This window comes from Neoarius graeffei, chromosome 3 (genome assembly GCF_027579695.1).
Source record: "Neoarius graeffei isolate fNeoGra1 chromosome 3, fNeoGra1.pri, whole genome shotgun sequence".
Classification (NCBI taxonomy): Eukaryota; Metazoa; Chordata; class Actinopteri; order Siluriformes; family Ariidae; genus Neoarius; species Neoarius graeffei.
Genome location: NC_083571.1, coordinates 108841637 through 108859664, shown reverse-complemented (window position 1 = coordinate 108859664; position 18028 = coordinate 108841637). Strand labels below are relative to the sequence as shown.

The following is an 18028-nucleotide window of genomic DNA, read 5'->3' as shown; positions in this document are numbered from 1 at the left end:
ATATGTGAAGGCCCTTGATTAAAGCCTCACCAGCGCAGCTTTGTTCTTGAATTGGACTTGAGTTTATTTATAAGTCACTTTGGATGAAGCTGACTACCAAATGGAATGAAATTATGAATCCAGTAACATTTTTTTTCAGCTGGACTGAAATGCTGCATATAGATTCCAGGGATAAATTTTAAATGTATAAGTAATGAACAGGCCAGAGCTGACTGTGGCAAAGAAAAACTCCATAAGATGACATGAAGAAAAAAACTTCCCTTACAAAAAAGAAGTTTATTCAAGTGTGCTTCTAGTATACTTCTTTTAAACTAAAAATAAGAGTATACTTTCAGTTTACTTTTTATTTACTTATCAGATATATACTTAATAAAGTTATACATAAGTATACTTGGCTTATACTGAAAAGTATATGGAAAAGTCTAAGTATATTCCGCTTATACTTAAACTTTTGATCAAGATACACTTAACAAAAGTGTCATAAAGTATGAAAATATTTGTGCCTTATGTTTAAGTGGACTTGCCCTGTAGTTGTGCTTCAGCATTGTTGACTCTGAGGTATGTCTGTGGTTCCATATAAGGTGTTTTTTTTTTTTTTTAATTTATTTATTTTTCTTTAGAGCTTGGATGTCAATTTCAGTTGTCATTGCCATGTTTTTATACTTTGGCATTTAATACAATGTTGCTTCAATTTTTGATTTTTAAAGAAAATGAATATGTTCTTAATCCTGAGTGTCTGTTGTTATTTTGTGAATTCTTACCTTTATAACTTCACTGTAACTTAAGGTATAAAACACTTAAGTTGTCTACTGGTAGTGTGCATGAGGTAAGGGTTAGGGCTAGAAAACTAATAGTATACCTAGAAGGGTAATTGCAGTATACTTCAAAACTAAAAAGTGGACTAGATGTATATAACCAGTAACTCCAATATGCTATAAAGTATATTTTTATAAATTAAAAAGTGGACTAGAAGTGTGTAATGAGTAAACCAATAGTATATTTTCAGTATACTACAAAGTATACTTTAGTAAACTAAAAAGTGGACTAGAATTATAAAACAAGTAAACTCGTAGTATATTTCCACTATACTATGAAGTATGCTTTTGTAAACTAAAGAGTGGAGTACAAGTATAGAACTAGTAAACTATTAGTATATAAGTTTACTTGTGGTATACTTGCAGTACAAAATAAAAAATACTAGTTGTATACTCAACATTTACTTCTCTTAGACTTAAAGTATATTTTTTATAAACTAAAAGTGGTCCAATTTAGTCCCAAAAAGTATTAGATTAGTTTACTTACAAGTATACTGTAAGTACATTGATATCAGTATACTTGGTACACAAAAGTATACTTAAGGAAATTTACTTTAACTTTACTTAAGTATACTTAATAAATTGAACTTGAAGTATACTTCTTTTTGATAAGGGTTGAGAGAAACAAAACTAAAAGGGGAACCTCTCTTCATCTGAATGACACCAGACAAAGTGATTATAAATAATTTCTCTTATATAACTGTACACTATATAATCAAATGATGCGATTATGTGGTGGCAAGGTGGTGCAGTGGTTAACACCATCGCCTCACAGCAACAAGGTTCCGGGTTTGAACCTTACGGCCGATGGGGGCCTTTCTGTTTGCATGTTCTCCCCGTGTCTGTCCGGGTGCTTTGGTTCCCCCCCCCCCCCCAAGTCCAAAGACATGCATTTACTGGCTACTCTAAATTGCCCATAGGTGATTGTTTGTCTGTGAAGCTGCAACAGACCTACCAAGCCAGCGGTAGATGAAGAGTACTCACAATTGACTACTTGCATGTTACCCATAATGCTTTGCGCCTTGAGGGGGTAACCAAAATATAAAGAAACTAAAACAACACGGCGTCACACACTGACAATAATCTTTCAAATTTAAATCTCTCTAAAACCTTCAAAGAAGTGTCAAAACTAACTAAACCAAAGCTTAAAGAAATCTACAAAGCCTTTTCTGTGGACTTTGAGAAATCAATCGGTAAAAAGCGCTTGTAAATATCATATCGAACGCTTTGAACAGCTCTCCTTCGGATGACAGTGAGTCAGCAACCTTCTTCGTCTGTCAACACGGCTGTTCCAACAATTACTGTCCTGCAGAAGTTAAAAGATTGGCAGAAGAGCTGAGAAAGATCGACACTGATCATAGAAGAATCCACAGTGAAATGGTTTTTGCTGGGTGCTGGTTACGACGAGAAAGCTGTAAGAAAATACAAAACGCTTTGTGTACGGGAACACAAGCAAGGAATTCACTCAGTTAAGTCAGTACTGTAAACACAGCAGAACTGTCAAATTTGTTTTTTAAGTTGAAGTTGATTTTGATTTCCTTCACTCTGATTTTCCTCAAGCTCATACGCTACCAGATTACGACAATCTTTGGGCTGTTTGAAGAAGCTGTTCGGACTACAGGGTCGAATACTACATTTGATCTACCTACAGAAACACTAAAAGGGGAAGGACATGTAAGCTTACTTACACTGCATCGTTTGTTCTTTGTTTTGGGAGTTGATCCTTCAATAAAATCGTCCTTTTCAGTTCTTTGACTTGTCGTTCGTATGACGTTAAACTGCATCCCATCCTGGATATGATGTTAAACCACATCCAAAGGAGCGTTGGCAGCAGGACACTCCGGTGCTCTGGGGCAGAAGAACCTGCAGGTCAATGGCTCATTACCAGGTGGCATGCAGAAGAACCACTTTTTGGTCAATGGATGGCACCACTTAGCAAGATAGCTGCTACTGCAGGGCAACCTCCCTGTCTACCAGGCCTGTTGTGCTGTAGCGTACTGCCTGGACCAGACCTGGAGGTCCAGAGAGACTAGATGGTGGGGGCATGATGCCGTCTGTCTTTAACACCGTGCATGGCGTGACGTAGGAGAGTTTAGTGGTGACAGAAAATCAGCAGAGCCAAGAGAGCTGTGGAGGAAAACCGGACAAAAATGTACCTCAAGAAGCACTGAACACGTCACATGTTATCAACAGGAACAAGCTTTCAATGCCACCAATGTAGACATTTTTGCCACACAAATGCGGGCCTAGTAGCTCATAGGCATGCCTGCAAAGAATAACTAACTCCCCTTACACCGATGTCATCATCGAAATCGATGAGCTGCTGAAGAAGAAGAAGGAGAGGCTTCATGACTTGGATCATCGGACTTTAATCCACCACTGAAGTGTGCAGAACACAGTCGTGTGTTGTCCGTTGGTGTAAAATTTTGACGGCGAATTTTGTCTAACCCACACTTTTCGACGCTTAGCCTCTTTAGGTATTCTATGAAACTTTAAATCAGGAAAAGTAATTTTCCCCCATGTGAATTCGAAGAAATGACTGAGGTTATCTGATTTAGTAAACAAATGTAGTGCATGGTTACCTCCCAAGGGGCAAAGCATTATGGGTATGTGCAAGTAGTCAATAGACGCAAACAACTGACAGGCCAGTTGTCAGCATGTGTGAGGGACTGCAATTACGTAAGCAGGAGCTTATGAACAAAATATGAGCATTAGAGTCATTGTCAATGTGTCTGAGGTAATCAAATAGTAAAGAATATAAATACAGTAAAATAACCCTATTCCACAACTGTAGTAATCCATATTATGTCCTCAACTATGTAAAGAGAAATGACCGTTGTCAGTAACAGCGCAGAGAACACAAGGCCAGAGCAGCATCCAAACATTGCTGCTCTGAACTACAACACCCAAGAACCACAGCACCCTCTGTCACCTGACTATTAATCAGCCACTCTACCTATTGCTGGGTTTCAGTCACGTGACTTTTCTTAGCGGTTTCGCCAGAAGTGAAATAGCTGGTGGTCTAAAGGCTTCCGTAGTGCAAACAACTAGCGATATCTTATCAGAGTATGCTCATAATCTAGAAGCCACTGCTGGCTTTAGATATATTCAGAAGGTTGCTATGTGCAATGGAATCGACCCCTACAGTCTGGGAAAGAAGGATTTGTCATACGATCTCAAAAACTACCCTTCAGTCGAGTTCCCCGACATCTCGAACTATCTGGTGTTGCAGACGTCCTTCTACACCACAAAACAGATGAAAGCATGGAAGAGTATGGAGGCTTACAACTTTTTTGTATGTGGCTGGGTAAAGGACCTCGGTATCAAGTCGCTGCCCAATGAATCCTGGATTGTTTTTGCCCGTGTAAATCTGTTTTTTTTAAGCTTTTTGTTCGCGTCTTTACAACGAAGCGCTGCAAGTTGAAGTGAAAACAAACAACAGTTGGCTTGAATCTCACTTGATTCTCACAGGTAAATCATTCACAAAGATCATCAGAAACCCCTTTAAAGACCTGGATCTTAGGTGGGGTTTACATTAGACCGTATCAGCGGATCATCAGATTAACGTTTTTAAAACGATTCGCGTGCACACAGCAACGCCAATACACGATTCGCGTGCACACAGCAACACCAATACACGATTCGCGTGCACACAGCAACGCCAATACACGATTCGCGTGCACACAGCAACGCCAATACACGATTCGCGTGCACACAGCAACGCCAATACACGATTCGCGTGCACACAGCAACGCCAATACACGATTCGCGTGCACACAGCAACGCCAATACACGATTCGCGTGCACACAGCAACACCAATACACGATTCGCGTGCACACAGCAACGCCAATACACGGATACGCTCGGCTCCGCAGGCATCCTGCGCTCCAAATCACTCCGCCCTGAACAGCGAGTGCCCTCTGGAGGGTGCGCACTCCGGCCCTGCGCAGCTCACAGAGCGCGCGAGTGGAGCGCACGAGCAGTGATTCGGGACTGAGCCGCTGTGTGTGTGATCTCAGTGCATGTCGGGCATGCGCAAGTCACTTACCACTTGCAAGTGGAAGGATGGCAAGCCTAAAGACAATCATAACTACACAGTGGGCAGTATTTGCATCAGTATTTGCAGTATTTTCATACTTTTATACTCTTTAATGAAAGGTGATACAAGGCGGAAGTCCGCGCTGTTTTTCAGCAGTCGCGTCACATGACCAACGCCAGCGAATCAGGAAGGTGGATGTCACAGTGACGTTGTCCAATGACGACGCCAGCTAGAGCTCAGCACAGCGTATCCGCGTATTCTCAATGTTTACACAGCACCGGACCAGACATGATCTAGATTGAATACGTGAACCCTGGCGGATTCCCGTTTCCCGGCATTTCCAGGCATTTTAATGTAAACGGACAGTGCATCCGCGAAGAAAACGAGACAGATACGGTCTAATGTAAACTTGGCCTTAGTTAAACAAGACGGAGAAGTGATCATGGCGCATTGTAACTGTACGGCTGGGGAAGAATTTTGTCGCGACCTTCATGCATATGGACTTTGTGAGGAGTAAACAAAGAAACAGCTGGGGACTTCAGTGCTTCGTGACTAAAAAAACGTACTGTAAAATAACGACACATAGCAAGAAAAGTACTTGGAAAACACCTAAGGACAGAGCTGAGAGGGAAATACAAACCTTTCACCAAGTGATCACTGCAAACTCGAGCATGCTTCGACTCGGCTCACTTCGATTTCACTGAGAGGTTCAAAAGCCACTTTTCTCGACATCTTTTTGTGAAATCCTGTGTTCATTCAACCTTTTTTATTAGTTCACGGGGAACCCTGAAGAAACTTTTATCAGTTTCATGGTTTGATTGATTCGAACAACCTAAAACAACGCAAGCGTAAGGCATTTTTCATGCGAGCAATGCACCTTCTCCGTACAAATGCTTTGTCAACTGAGCTTTGGTAGACCACCAGCTAAAGTTTTGAATAACTAATGAGGCGGATGTGACGTCACGTGAAACCCAGCAATATAAGCCCCAATCTCCAACCAGCCCATTGGAACTTATTCACATGCTGTGAATAAGTTACACTTTGTTGGAATTTCTCATTAAAAAATCCTCCATCACTGGTCTACGAGGAGAAAGAGTGTTAGTCCTGAATCCTTTATTGCTTCATTGTTGCTGTAGGATCTGCTGTTGAGGTGTGTGTGTGTGTGTGTGTGTGTGTGTAGAGGGTTGCATGAACAAGACCAAATGGCTGATCTCATGGCCTCTGCTGCTTCTGCTCTTCTTCACCATCCCAAACTGCGCCAGACCTCGTTGGGAGAAATACTTCATGCTGTCCTTCATCCTCTCGACTGTCTGGATCGCAGTCTTCTCCTACTTTATGGTGTGGATGGTAAGTGCAGAATAGCTGTTGCAGGTAAAATCCGTTCTCAGGTTAAACCTGTATTCAACCTACGTTGAAATGGTGAGCCACATTTTACTGAGGTTAAATATATAGACAGCATTCAATCTCGGTTAAATTGATAATTTTTGTATGTTTTGAGACAGTTAGCTTTTTGTTGGGGTTTGGGTTAGCTTTATTTTAGGGTTTGGGTTAGCTTTATTTTAGAGTTTGGGTTAGTTTTATTTTAGGGTTTGGGTTAGCTTTTTGTTGGGGTTTGGGTTAGCTTTATTTTAGGGTTTGGGTTAGCTTTATTTTAGAGTTTGGGTTAGCTTTATTTTAGAGTTTGGGTTAGCTTTTTGTTGCGATTGAGTTAGCTTTATTTTAGGGTTTGGGTTAGTTTTATTTTAGAGTTTGGGTTAGCTTTTTGTTGCGATTGAGTTAGCTTTATTTTAGGGTTTGGGTTAGTTTTATTTTTGGGTTTGGGGTAGCTTTTTGTTAGGCTTTGGGTTAGCTTTTTGTTGGGGTTTGGGTTAGCTTTATTTTAGGGTTTGGGTTAGCTTTTTGTTGGGATTGAGTTAGCTTTATTTTAGGGTTTGGGTTAATTTTATTTTAGAGTTTGGGTTAGCTTTTTGTTGGGGTTTGGGTTAGCTTTATTTTAGGGTTTGGGTTAGTTTTATTTTACAGTTTGGGTTAGCTTTTTGTTGGGGTTTGGGTTAATTTTATTTTAGGGTTTGGGTTAGTTTTATTTTAGGGTTTGGGTTAGCTTTTTTGGGGGGGTTTGGGTTAGCTTTATTTTAGAGTTTGGGTTAGTTTTATTTTAGAGTTTGGGTTAGCTTTTTGTTGGGGTTTGGGTTAATTTTATTTTAGGGTTTGGGTTAGTTTTATTTTAGGGTTTGGGTTAGTTTTATTTTAGAGTTTGGGTTAGCTTTTTTGGTGGGGGTTGGGTTAGCTTTATTTTAGGGTTTGGGTTAGTTTTATTTTAGAGTTTGGGTTAGCTTTTTGTTGGGGTTTGGGTTAATTTTATTTTAGGGTTTGGGTTAGTTTTATTTTAGAGTTTGGGTTAGTTTTATTTTAGAGTTTGGGTTAGCTTTTTTGGGGGGTTTGGGTTAGCTTTATTTTAGAGTTTGGGTTAGCTTTTTGTTGCGATTGAGTTAGCTTTATTTTAGGGTTTGGGTTAGTTTTATTTTAGGGTTTGGGTTAGTTTTATTTTCGGGTTTGGGGTAGCGTTTTGTTAGGCTTTGGGTTAGCTTTTTGTTGGGGTTTGGGTTAGCTTTATTTTAGGGTTTGGGTTAGATTTTTGTTGGGGTTTGGGTTAGCTTTTGTAGACTTCCCTAGGTGTGGGTGGAGCACAGAGGACGGCAGGACAGAGATCAGGTTCAACAAACAGTTTAATTGTTTCCACTTTTCAGGGGACACAAGAGGTTTTAACCAGACACACGCACACACACACACAGGTGTCTGGTTCGGGAGAGATCTCCTCTGCTCTCGCTCTCCCTCCCTAAATAGGGCGCGGTCCCTGGGAAGACACACAAACACAGGTTAATTGCTCTCAGGTGAAGTGAATCTGCCACTTACCTTCCCCGACTCCGCCCTCCTGTCACAGACCGGTGCTTGACCACGCCCCCGCTGCCACATACCCCCACCGCCCGACTCAGGCCGGGCAGCCGTCCGGCCCGCAGCCGACTCCCCCCCCCCTTGACGGGAGAGGAAGTCCGCCACGACCATCTGCGCCCCCGGCCTGTGGACCACCTTGAAATTAAAGGGTTGGAGCGCCAGATACCAACGGGTGATCCGCGCGTTGGCATCTTTCATGCGGTGGAGCCACTGGAGGGGCGCGTGGTCCGAACAGAGGGTGAAAGAGCGCCCCAGCAGGTAGTACCGGAGGGCGAGGACCGCCCATTTGATCGCCAGGCACTCCTTCTCAATCGTGCTGTAGCGCCCCTCACGCACTGACAGCTTCCGGCTGATGTATAGGACCGGGCGATCCTCCCCCTCCACCTGCTGGGACAAAACGGCCCCCAGCCCTCTGTCCGACGCATCCGTCTGTAACATAAAAGGGAGAGAGAAGTCAGGGGAGTGTAAAAGTGGCCCCCCACACAGTGCAGCCTTTACCTCAGAGAAAGCCCGCTGGCACTGCTCCGTCCACTGGACCGGATCTGGCGCCCCCTTTTTAGTGAGGTCAGTCAGCGGGCTGGTGACGTCCGAATAATTAGGTATAAACCTACGATAGTAGCCAGCCAGCCCCAGGAACTGTCTCACCCCCTTTTTGGTCTTGGGCCTCGGGCAGGCCGCAATCGCTGCTGTCTTATTAATCTGGGGACGCACCTGCCCGTTGCCCAAGTGGAAGCCCAGATACCGTACTTCCACCCGCCCAATCGCACACTTCTTTGGGTTGGCCGTGAGTCCCGCCCGTCTCAGCGACCTAAGGACGGCCCTCAGGTGTTGCAGGTGCCGCTGCCAGTCGTTACTATAAACGATAATGTCGTCCAGGTAGGCGGCCGCATAGGTGGCGTGGGGCCGGAGGACCCGGTCCATCAGCCGCTGAAACGTAGCGGGCGCCCCAAACAGCCCAAACGGAAGTGTGACGAACTGGTGTAAGCCGAACGGTGTGGAAAAGGCCGTTTTCTCCCGGGATAATGGAGTCAAGGGGATCTGCCAATATCCCTTCGTTAAATCCAGTGTCGAGTAAAAGCGAGCCGTGCCTAGTCGATCGAGCAGCTCATCAATGCGAGGCATTGGGTACGCGTCGAATTTAGACACCGCGTTGACTTTTCTATAGTCCACACAGAACCGGACCGAGCCGTCGGCCTTGGGAACCAAGACCACCGGGCTGCTCCAGTCGCTGTGGGACTCCTCGACGATGCCCATTTCGAGCATGGCCTGAAGTTCTTCCCGAACCACCTTTTTTTTGTGTTCGGGTAGTCTATAAGGGCGGCTACGCACTACCACCCCCGGGGGTGTCTCTATGTGGTGTTCTATGAGGTTAGTGCGACCGGGCAGGGGCGAGAACACATCCGAAAACTCGGCTTGCAACTGGGCGACCTCCGTGAGTTGGGTCGGGGAGAGGTGGTCTCCACAGGGGACCGGAGAGGTACATGATGCCAAATTCCCTTTTTGAACCTCCGGCCCCAGCTCCGCCTTCTCCGGAACTACCGACACCAACGCCACGGGGACCTCCTCGTTCCAGAGTTTGAGCAGATTGAGGTGGTAAATCTGTAGCGCCCCACCCCTGTCTGTTCGCCTCACCTCATAGTCGACATCCCCGACTCGCCGTGTGACCTCAAAGGGTCCTTGCCACTTGGCGATTAATTTGGAGCTCGACGTGGGCAAGAGTACGAGTACTTTATCTCCCGGTGTGAACTCTCTAAGGCGCGTACCCTTGTTGTACAGGCGGGCTTGCCGTTCCTGGGCCTGCCGCAAATTCTCCTGAGTTAGGTGGGTGAGCGTGTGGAGTTTTGCGCGCAGGTCCATAACGTACTGAATTTCATTCTTACTCTGTGAAGGTCCCTCCTCCCAATTTTCCCGCAGCACGTCTAGGATGCCGCGCGGCTTACGCCCATATAATAATTCGAACGGGGAGAACCCCGTGGAGGCTTGAGGGACCTCTCGCACTGAGAACAGCAAGGGTTCGAGCCACTTATCCCAATTACGTGCGTCCTCACTTACGAATTTTTTAATGATATTTTTGAGGGTGCGGTTGAACCGTTCTACTAAACCGTCCGTTTGTGGGTGATATACACTGGTGCGGATCGGCTTAATCCCCAATAACCCATACAGTTCGCGTAGTGTTCGTGACATAAACGTAGTGCCTTGATCAGTCAGAATCTCTTTCGGGATTCCAACTCGGGAGATGACGCGGAAGAGTGCCTCTGCAATACTGCGTGCTGAGATATTGCGCAGAGGCACTGCTTCCGGGTATCGCGTTGCATAGTCCACTAGAACTAATATAAAGCGGTACCCTCGTGCTGACCGATCTAATGGCCCGACGAGATCCATCCCAATTCTTTCAAACGGGGTCTCGATTAACGGTAGAGGGCGCAACGGCGCTTTTGGAATGGCCGCTGGATTTACTAACTGGCATTCGCGGCATGCCGTACACCACCTACGGACATCGCCGCGAATCCCCGGCCAATAGAATCGGGCCATTATTCGGGCTAGTGTTTTATCCTGCCCTAAGTGTCCAGCCATGGGATTAAAGTGAGCCGCCTGGAATACTAATTCCCGGCGGCTCTTTGGAATCAAAAGCTGCGTGACTCGCTCTTTAGTTTGAGTGTCCTGCGTCACTCGGTATAATCTATCCTTCATAATCGCGAAGTAGGGGAAGGACGGGGTGGCGTTCGGCTGGAGCGTTTGACCATCGATTACTCTCACTTGGTCAAACGCATGCCGCAGAGTCTCGTCTCGCGACTGCTCCAATGGGAAATCCGCGAGGGATTCCCCAATAGAGAGAGGAGGAGCCGGTGGCTCCTCACCCTGACGCGGAGATGACGTAGACGGCTCCGCGACAGCTGCTCCCGCCAAAACGACACCGGGACCTCCCCCTGTCAACTGGCAGGACCCACTCTCTACTAGGCGCGTCATTAAACCCCGAAATCCCGGCCAATCAGTCCCCAAAATTAACGAGTGGGTAAGGCGAGGATTAACCGCCGCCTTCACTATAAATTTTTCCCCTCTGAAAATAATGTGGACCGACACCAAAGGGTAGCTGTGAACATCCCCGTGCACACACAAAACCTTCACCCCTTGTGCTCCCCCCAATGCCTCGTTTTGAACCAGGCTTTGGCGAATTGAGGTCTGATTACAACCAGAATCCACCAATGCCTGATATGTAGCCCCTTGGATACTCACCGGTATGCGATACGCTCCGGCCCGATCGAGGGCGGCCTCTGGCGCGTCGGGGATCCGAACCACCGCGCCCACTTCCATTGCTGTGCACTGCTGTTGAAGGTGGTCCGGTTCCCCGCAGCGCCAGCAAACCGGCCCGGGCTTCCCCTCTGCACCGGTGCTCTGGGGCTCACTCACCTGAGGTGGGGGAGAGACAGACACAGAAGGGAGACACGGGAGGGCACCGCGGGTGCGGCGGGCCGGCAGGGGTGGTGCCGGCCCCCGCCTCCGCGGTGGGGGAATGGGGCGAGGACGGGACACAGAAGGAGGGGAGAGAGAGAGAGAAAGAGAAGAGGAGAGAAGAGATGTCGACATCCGCTGTCCTGCCGCCGAGACAGCCGCCAGATGATCCTCCGCCAGCTCGACTGCCTGATCCAGCGACGCCGGGCGGTGGCACTGGACCCACTCCGCGGCTCCTGCTGGTAAGCGGGCGATGAACTGTTCCAGTACCACCTGATCGACGATTCCCTCGGCGTCGCGATCTTCGGCCCTCAGCCACCGCCAGCAGGCGTCCCGGAGCTGCTGGCCGAACGCGAACGGGCTGCCGACTTCCTCCATCCGCAGCGCGCGGAAGCGCTGGCGCTGCTGCTCCGGCGTGCGCCCCACGCGCTGAAGGACAGCCCGGCGAAGGTCGGCGTAGGCCAGCCGGCGATCGGCGGGGAGCTGTAGTGCCGCCAGCTGCGCCTCTCCCGTCAGGAGGGGGAGGAGGCGCGCCGCGCGCTGCTCCATCGGCCACCCCGAGGCTTCAGCGACCTGTTCGAATAACGTGAAGAAAGCCTCGGGGTCATCCTGCGGGCCCATCTTAGTTAAGGTGAGGGGAGACGGGCCCGCGGCCGGAGCGCTGGTGGGCCCCGCCGACGCGAGGAGACGCCGGAACGCCTTGCGATCTTCTTGCTGGGCCAGCACCAGGGCATCGAAGCGCCGCTCTTGTTCCTTTCGGAGTGTGATGAGCGCCTGGTGCTGGCTTTGCTGAGCCGTGGCGAGGGCGTGGACCAGGTCGGTGAACGGGGAGGATTCCATGGGGCTGCTGGGTTGGTGCTCCATTTCCCGGGTTTTCGGCACCACTGTAGACTTCCCTAGGTGTGGGTGGAGCACAGAGGACGGCAGGACAGAGATCAGGTTCAACAAACAGTTTAATTGTTTCCACTTTTCAGGGGACACAAGAGGTTTTAACCAGACACACGCACACACACACACAGGTGTCTGGTTCGGGAGAGATCTCCTCTGCTCTCGCTCTCCCTCCCTAAATAGGGCGCGGTCCCTGGGAAGACACACAAACACAGGTTAATTGCTCTCAGGTGAAGTGAATCTGCCACTTACCTTCCCCGACTCCGCCCTCCTGTCACAGACCGGTGCTTGACCACGCCCCCGCTGCCACAGCTTTATTTTAGGGTTTGGGTTAGTTTTATTTTAGGGTTTGGGTTAATTTTATTTTAGAGTTTGGGTTAGCTTTTTGTTGGGGTTTGAGTTAGCTTTATTTTAGGGTTTGGGTTAGTTTTATTTTAGGGTTTGGGTTAGTTTTATTTTAGGGTTTGGGTTAGCTTTTTGTTGGGGTTTGGGTTAATTTTATTTTAGGGTTTGGGTTAGTTTTATTTTAGGGTTTGGGTTAGTTTTATTTTAGGGTTTGGGTTAGCTTTATTTTAGAGTTTGGGTTAGCTTTTTGTTGGGATTGAGTTAGCTTTATTTTAGGGTTTGGGTTAGTTTTATTTTAGGGTTTGGGTTAGTTTTATTTTAGGGTTTGGGTTAGTTTTATTTTAGAGCTTGGGTTAGCTTTATTTTAGGGTTTGGGTTAGCTTTTTGTTGGGGTTTGGGTTAGTTTTATTTTAGAGCTTGGGTTAGCTTTATTTTAGGGTTTGGGTTAGCTTTTTGTTGGGGTTTGGGTTAGTTTTATTTTAGAGCTTGGGTTAGCTTTATTTTAGGGTTTGGGTTAGCTTTTTGTTGGGGTTTGGGTTAGTTTTATTTTAGGGTTTGGGTTAGCTTTATTTTAGAGTTTGGGTTAGTTTTATTTTAGGGTTTGGGTTAGCTTTATTTTAGAGTTTGGGTTAGTTTTATTTTAGGGTTTGGGTTAGCTTTATTTTAGAGTTTGGGTTAGCTTTTTGTTGGGATTGAGTTAGCTTTATTTTAGGGTTTGGGTTAGTTTTATTTTAGGGTTTGGGTTAGCTTTTTGTTGGGGTTTGGCTTAGTTTTATTTTAGGGTTTGGGGTAGCTTTTTGTTTGGCTTTGGGTTAGCTTTTTGTTGGGATTTGGGTTAGCTTTATTTTAGGGTTTGGGTTAGTTTTATTTTAGATTTTGGGTTAGCTTTTTGTTGGGTTTTGGGTTAGCTTTATTTTAGGGTTTGGGTTAGTATTATTTTAGAGCTTGGTTTAGCTTTATTTTAGAGCTTGGGTTAGCTTTATTTTAGGTTTTGGGTTAGCTTTTTGTTGGGGTTTGGGTTAGTTTTATTTTAGGATTTGGCTTCGCTTCTTGTTAAGGTATGGGAGAATTTGCAATAGTAACCTGTGTAGTGTAATGATAAACACTGTAGAGTACAGCTCTGGCGGGTGCGAGTTCAAATCCTGGTGAATTCAATAGAAATTCTTTATTTCATTGTGATTTGTTGAGTGTTTGTAGAGAGGTGGTTGAGAAGGTACGACATCAAGGGAAGGGAGTCCAGGTGATGAGGACCAGAGAGGAGACGTTAGTAGGGAGAGAGAGTATGTGAGAGAAGATGATAATTTCCATTTTCTTCTTTTTTTATTTTTTATTATTTCAACCCTCCCCCTAAAAAAAAAACACGCCCCTATTTTTTTACGACACTCCATAAAAATCCCTTTTCAGACAGTTGAACCAAGGTTGAATACACATTTTACCTAGGTAAAATGTGGTTCACCAATTCTACCTACTGTAGGTAGAATACAGGTTTAACCTAAGACTAGATTTAACCTGCAACCCTTTCTGTTTCACACTGCTTTTATCATAGTTTCTTGTTTTTTTAACCACCTAGCTTACATGCTGTTTAGGTGACCATCATTGGGTACACGCTCGGCATTCCCGATGTTATTATGGGCATCACATTCCTGGCAGCCGGCACGAGCGTTCCAGATTGCATTGCCAGCCTGATTGTTGCTCGCCAAGGTTTGTCTCTTTTATTCAGATATCATGTTGAGTGTGTTTCGGGGAGGGTTTTGTTATGGCTTCGCGACTCGGGCAATTTTCAAAACTTCGAAATCACTCGTGAAATTAATCCTTAATTTTGCTCGGCCCCATACGATTACCTATACTTATTTATATATATATATATATATATATATATATATATATATATATATATATATATATATACAGTGGTGCTTGAAAGTTTGTGAACCCTTTAGAATTTTCTTTATTTCTGCATAAACATCATCAGATTTTCACACAAGTCCTAAAAGTAGATAAAGAGAACCCAGTTAAACAAATGAGACAAACAATATTATACTTGGTCATTTATTTATTGAGGAAAATGATCCAATCTTACATATCTGTAAGTAGCAAAAGTATGTGAACCTCTAGGGTTAGCAGGTAATTTGAAGGTGAAATTAGAGTCAGGTGTTTTCAATCAATGGGATGACAATCAGGTGTGAGTGGGCACCCTGTTTTATTTAAAGAACAGGGATCTATCAAAGTCTGATCTTCACAACACATGTTTGTGGAAGTGTATCATGGCACGAACAAAGGAGATTTCTGAGGACCTCAGAAAAAGCACTGTTGATGCTCATCAGGCTGGATAAAGTTACAAAACCATCTCTAAAGAGTTTGGACTCCACCAATCCACAGTCAGACAGATTGTGTACAAATGGAGGAAATACAAGACCATTGTTACCCTCCCCAGGAGTGGTTGACCAACAAAGATCACTCCAACAGCAAGGCGTGTAATAGTCAACGAGATCACAAAGGACTCCAGGGTAACTTCTAAGCAACTGAAGGCCTCTCTCACATTGGCTAATGTTAATGTTCATGAGTCCACCATCAGGAGAACACTGAACAACAATTGTGTGTATGGCAGGGCTGCAAGGAGAAAGCCACTGCTTGTCTGCAGTTTGCTAAAGATCACGTGGACAAGCCAGAAGGCGATTGGAAAAATGCTTTGTGGACGGATGAGACCAAAATAGAACTTTTTGGGTTAAATGAGAAGCGTTATGTTTGGAGAAAGGAAAACCCTGCATTCTAGCATAAGAACCTTATCCAATCTGTGAAACATGGTGGTGGTAGTATCATGGTTTGGGCCTGTTTTGCTGCATCTGGGCCAGGACGGCTTGCCACCATTGATGGAACAATGAATTCTGAATTATACCAGCAAATTCGAAAGGAAACTGTCAGGACATCTGTCCATGAACTGAATCTCAAGAGAAGGTGGGTCATGCAGCAAGACAACGACCCTAAGCACACAAGTCGTTCTACCAAAGAATGGTTAAAGAAGAATAAAGTTAATGTTTTGGAAGGCCAAGTCAAAGTCCTGACCTTAATCCAATGGAAATGTTGTGGAAGGACCTGAAGCGAGCAGTTCATGTGAGGAAACCCACCAACATCCCAGAGTTGAAGCTGTTCTGTACAGAGGAATGGGCTAAAATCCCTCCAAGCCGGTGTGCAGGACTGATCAACAGTTACCGGAAATGCTTATTTGCAGTTATTGCTGCACAAGGGGGGTCACACCAGATACTGAAAGCAGAGGTTCACATACTTTTGCCACTCACAGATATGTAATATTTTATCATTTTCCTCAATAAATAAATGACCAAGTATATTTTTGTCTCATTTGTTTAACTGGGTTCTCTTTATCTGCTTTTAGGACTTGTGTGAAAATCTGATGATGTTTTAGGTCATATTTATGCAGAAATATAGAAAATTCTAAAGGGTTCACAAACTTTCAAACACCACTGTAGGGCCAAATTCATACTTCGGAAGCCATTCAAGTTCACAACATTTGTCATTCACATTTTCTGAACCAATCAATGCACAAGACTATCTTGCACGTTTAAATCAGTTTCTTAAGCGTCTTTCATCATGACACAGTGACACGACACGAGGATTTTGGACAGAATTTTAACATCTTTCAGGATTGATCCCGGATATTTCTCTTGTCTCAGATGCCGATCCAATGCTGCCTGCATTACTTTAAAAGAGTCTGGTTGGTAGTTTTCCCCATTTTCTTTCCTCACTTCTGCATAAAACTGCGATAGCACCTTGTCTAACTCATAGCATTCATACGCCACTAGAGTCATTTATTTGTCTTTCTGCGGCCCATTTCTTAAACACGGAAAGCCAAAAATTCGTACTTTTTTTGGTATTTTCATTTTCGCTTGCAGCTTTCAATTGGTTTATCATTTCTTTGTCAAACATAGCAAAACGCAGCATTGCTGAGTCAGCAGAGTCAGCCATATTGTTGACAAAATTTGCTAATTTTTGTAACCGTAACCAAGCAACGAATTAGCCAGTAGCATTTCAGAAATACGGCCCCATGTTAAGTAAAAAGCCCTCCTAGATTGACCAATCAGAATTGAGTAATTTGGCCCTATGTATTGTAAGCAGTAAAAAGAGAAAAATGTATAATTATGACTTTAAAATCCTTGCGTAACCAGACACCTGTTTGTTTAGCTCGTGTTAGCTAGATAGTACAAGCAGAGGAGATGATCAGCATATTAAACAAAACTCCTTTTGAATTCTGTCTGGGTAGCTCATGTTAGCTGGCTGGCTAACATTAGTTGTGAAGATTTGTGAATTCCTGAATAGGGCTTGAAATCCTCTCAAAATTCCTGTCAGCTTAGCGCAGGTTAGCTAACAAAACATATAACAATGTACATGACAATGACTTTCATTCTGCTAACTGAAATATTATTGTAATATATTCATGTTTAGTGGTATAGCACATATGGAACACCATATGTGCCGTAAGTTGTATGCGTGCGCATTACCGAATAAAAATGCTTCTGGTTGTTGAGATAAAAACTGTCTATTTTCAATCATCTCTGCTGTTTTAAAGTCTTTTTAAAAAATTTTTTTACAATCGCTACGCTTCTATTTTGTATACAGTTATACTTTAAAGGTCCCAAGATATACACTTTTAAACTACTTTATATCATTCCTCAAGATGCTTCTGTAAAGTTTGTGAAGTTTTTTTTTTAAATTAAAAAAAGCCTTTTTTTTCTCATGCCATTTTAAAGCTAGACGGCCTTTTGATTTCATAAAATCGGTGAAATTTGGTTCCCTCTGAAATTTGGTCATTGAAATACAAGTTTATTTCTGTAATATGTAAAAAATATATATCAGGCCATTCTATGGCTGGGAAGTTATTTAATTTGAGGGGATTAAAGCAAATAATGTGCATGAAATCGCTTGCTTCGCGCAGTCAAGCAGACAGAGGAAGTCCGTGTGCGCATGCACAGGTTTACTTTCTTCTTCTTTTGGGTTTTACAGCAGCTGGCATCCACAGTGTCACATTACTGCCATCTACAGGTTTACCTTTGAGCGTGCACTGACAGTTCCATCATTCTGTCACTAAACGAACAGCTGATCACACCGAGGTGCTCGCTGAGCGCCAATATTTATTAGTTTGGTTCTGCGTTTCCTTTCCTTCGTATATAACATAACGTCTTTTCTTCTCGCTTTCCGTTACTGTAGTCGGTCTTTCACGTTTCATTCGCACACTCATGTCCTCCACTTTTCTCTCCTGTTTCAAATTTGTATCCCACAATGCCTTGCGTGAACGGGGAAAGCCCACCACGTCATGCATGATGTAGTATCTTGAATTGTGTCATGGTGAAGCAGGAAAAAATAGCGGAGAATATAGGGCCACGTGGCCCTAAATTCATTAATTGTTCTATTTAAAAAAACTAATAAAATTTGAAGTCTGTGATTCAAATTCAGTAGCTTTTGGTCCACTAAACAAAAATAACTGGGTGTCAGGGATTTTTTTTTTTTTTAAATGACCTACACTTG

At 44.5% G+C, this 18028-nt stretch overlaps 1 protein-coding gene across 1 annotated transcript in view; it reads left to right on the top strand.

Annotated features, from left to right (window-relative positions):
• The window catches only part of slc24a4b (solute carrier family 24 member 4b), a 212391-nt gene that overhangs the window by 167840 nt on the left and 26523 nt on the right, over positions 1 to 18028 (top strand). Inside the window, exons 13-14 of the mRNA XM_060917863.1 lie at positions 6036 to 6202; positions 14077 to 14191. Coding sequence (XP_060773846.1) covers positions 6036 to 6202; positions 14077 to 14191 — 282 coding nt within the window. The remainder of the gene's footprint in view (positions 1 to 6035; positions 6203 to 14076; positions 14192 to 18028) is intronic.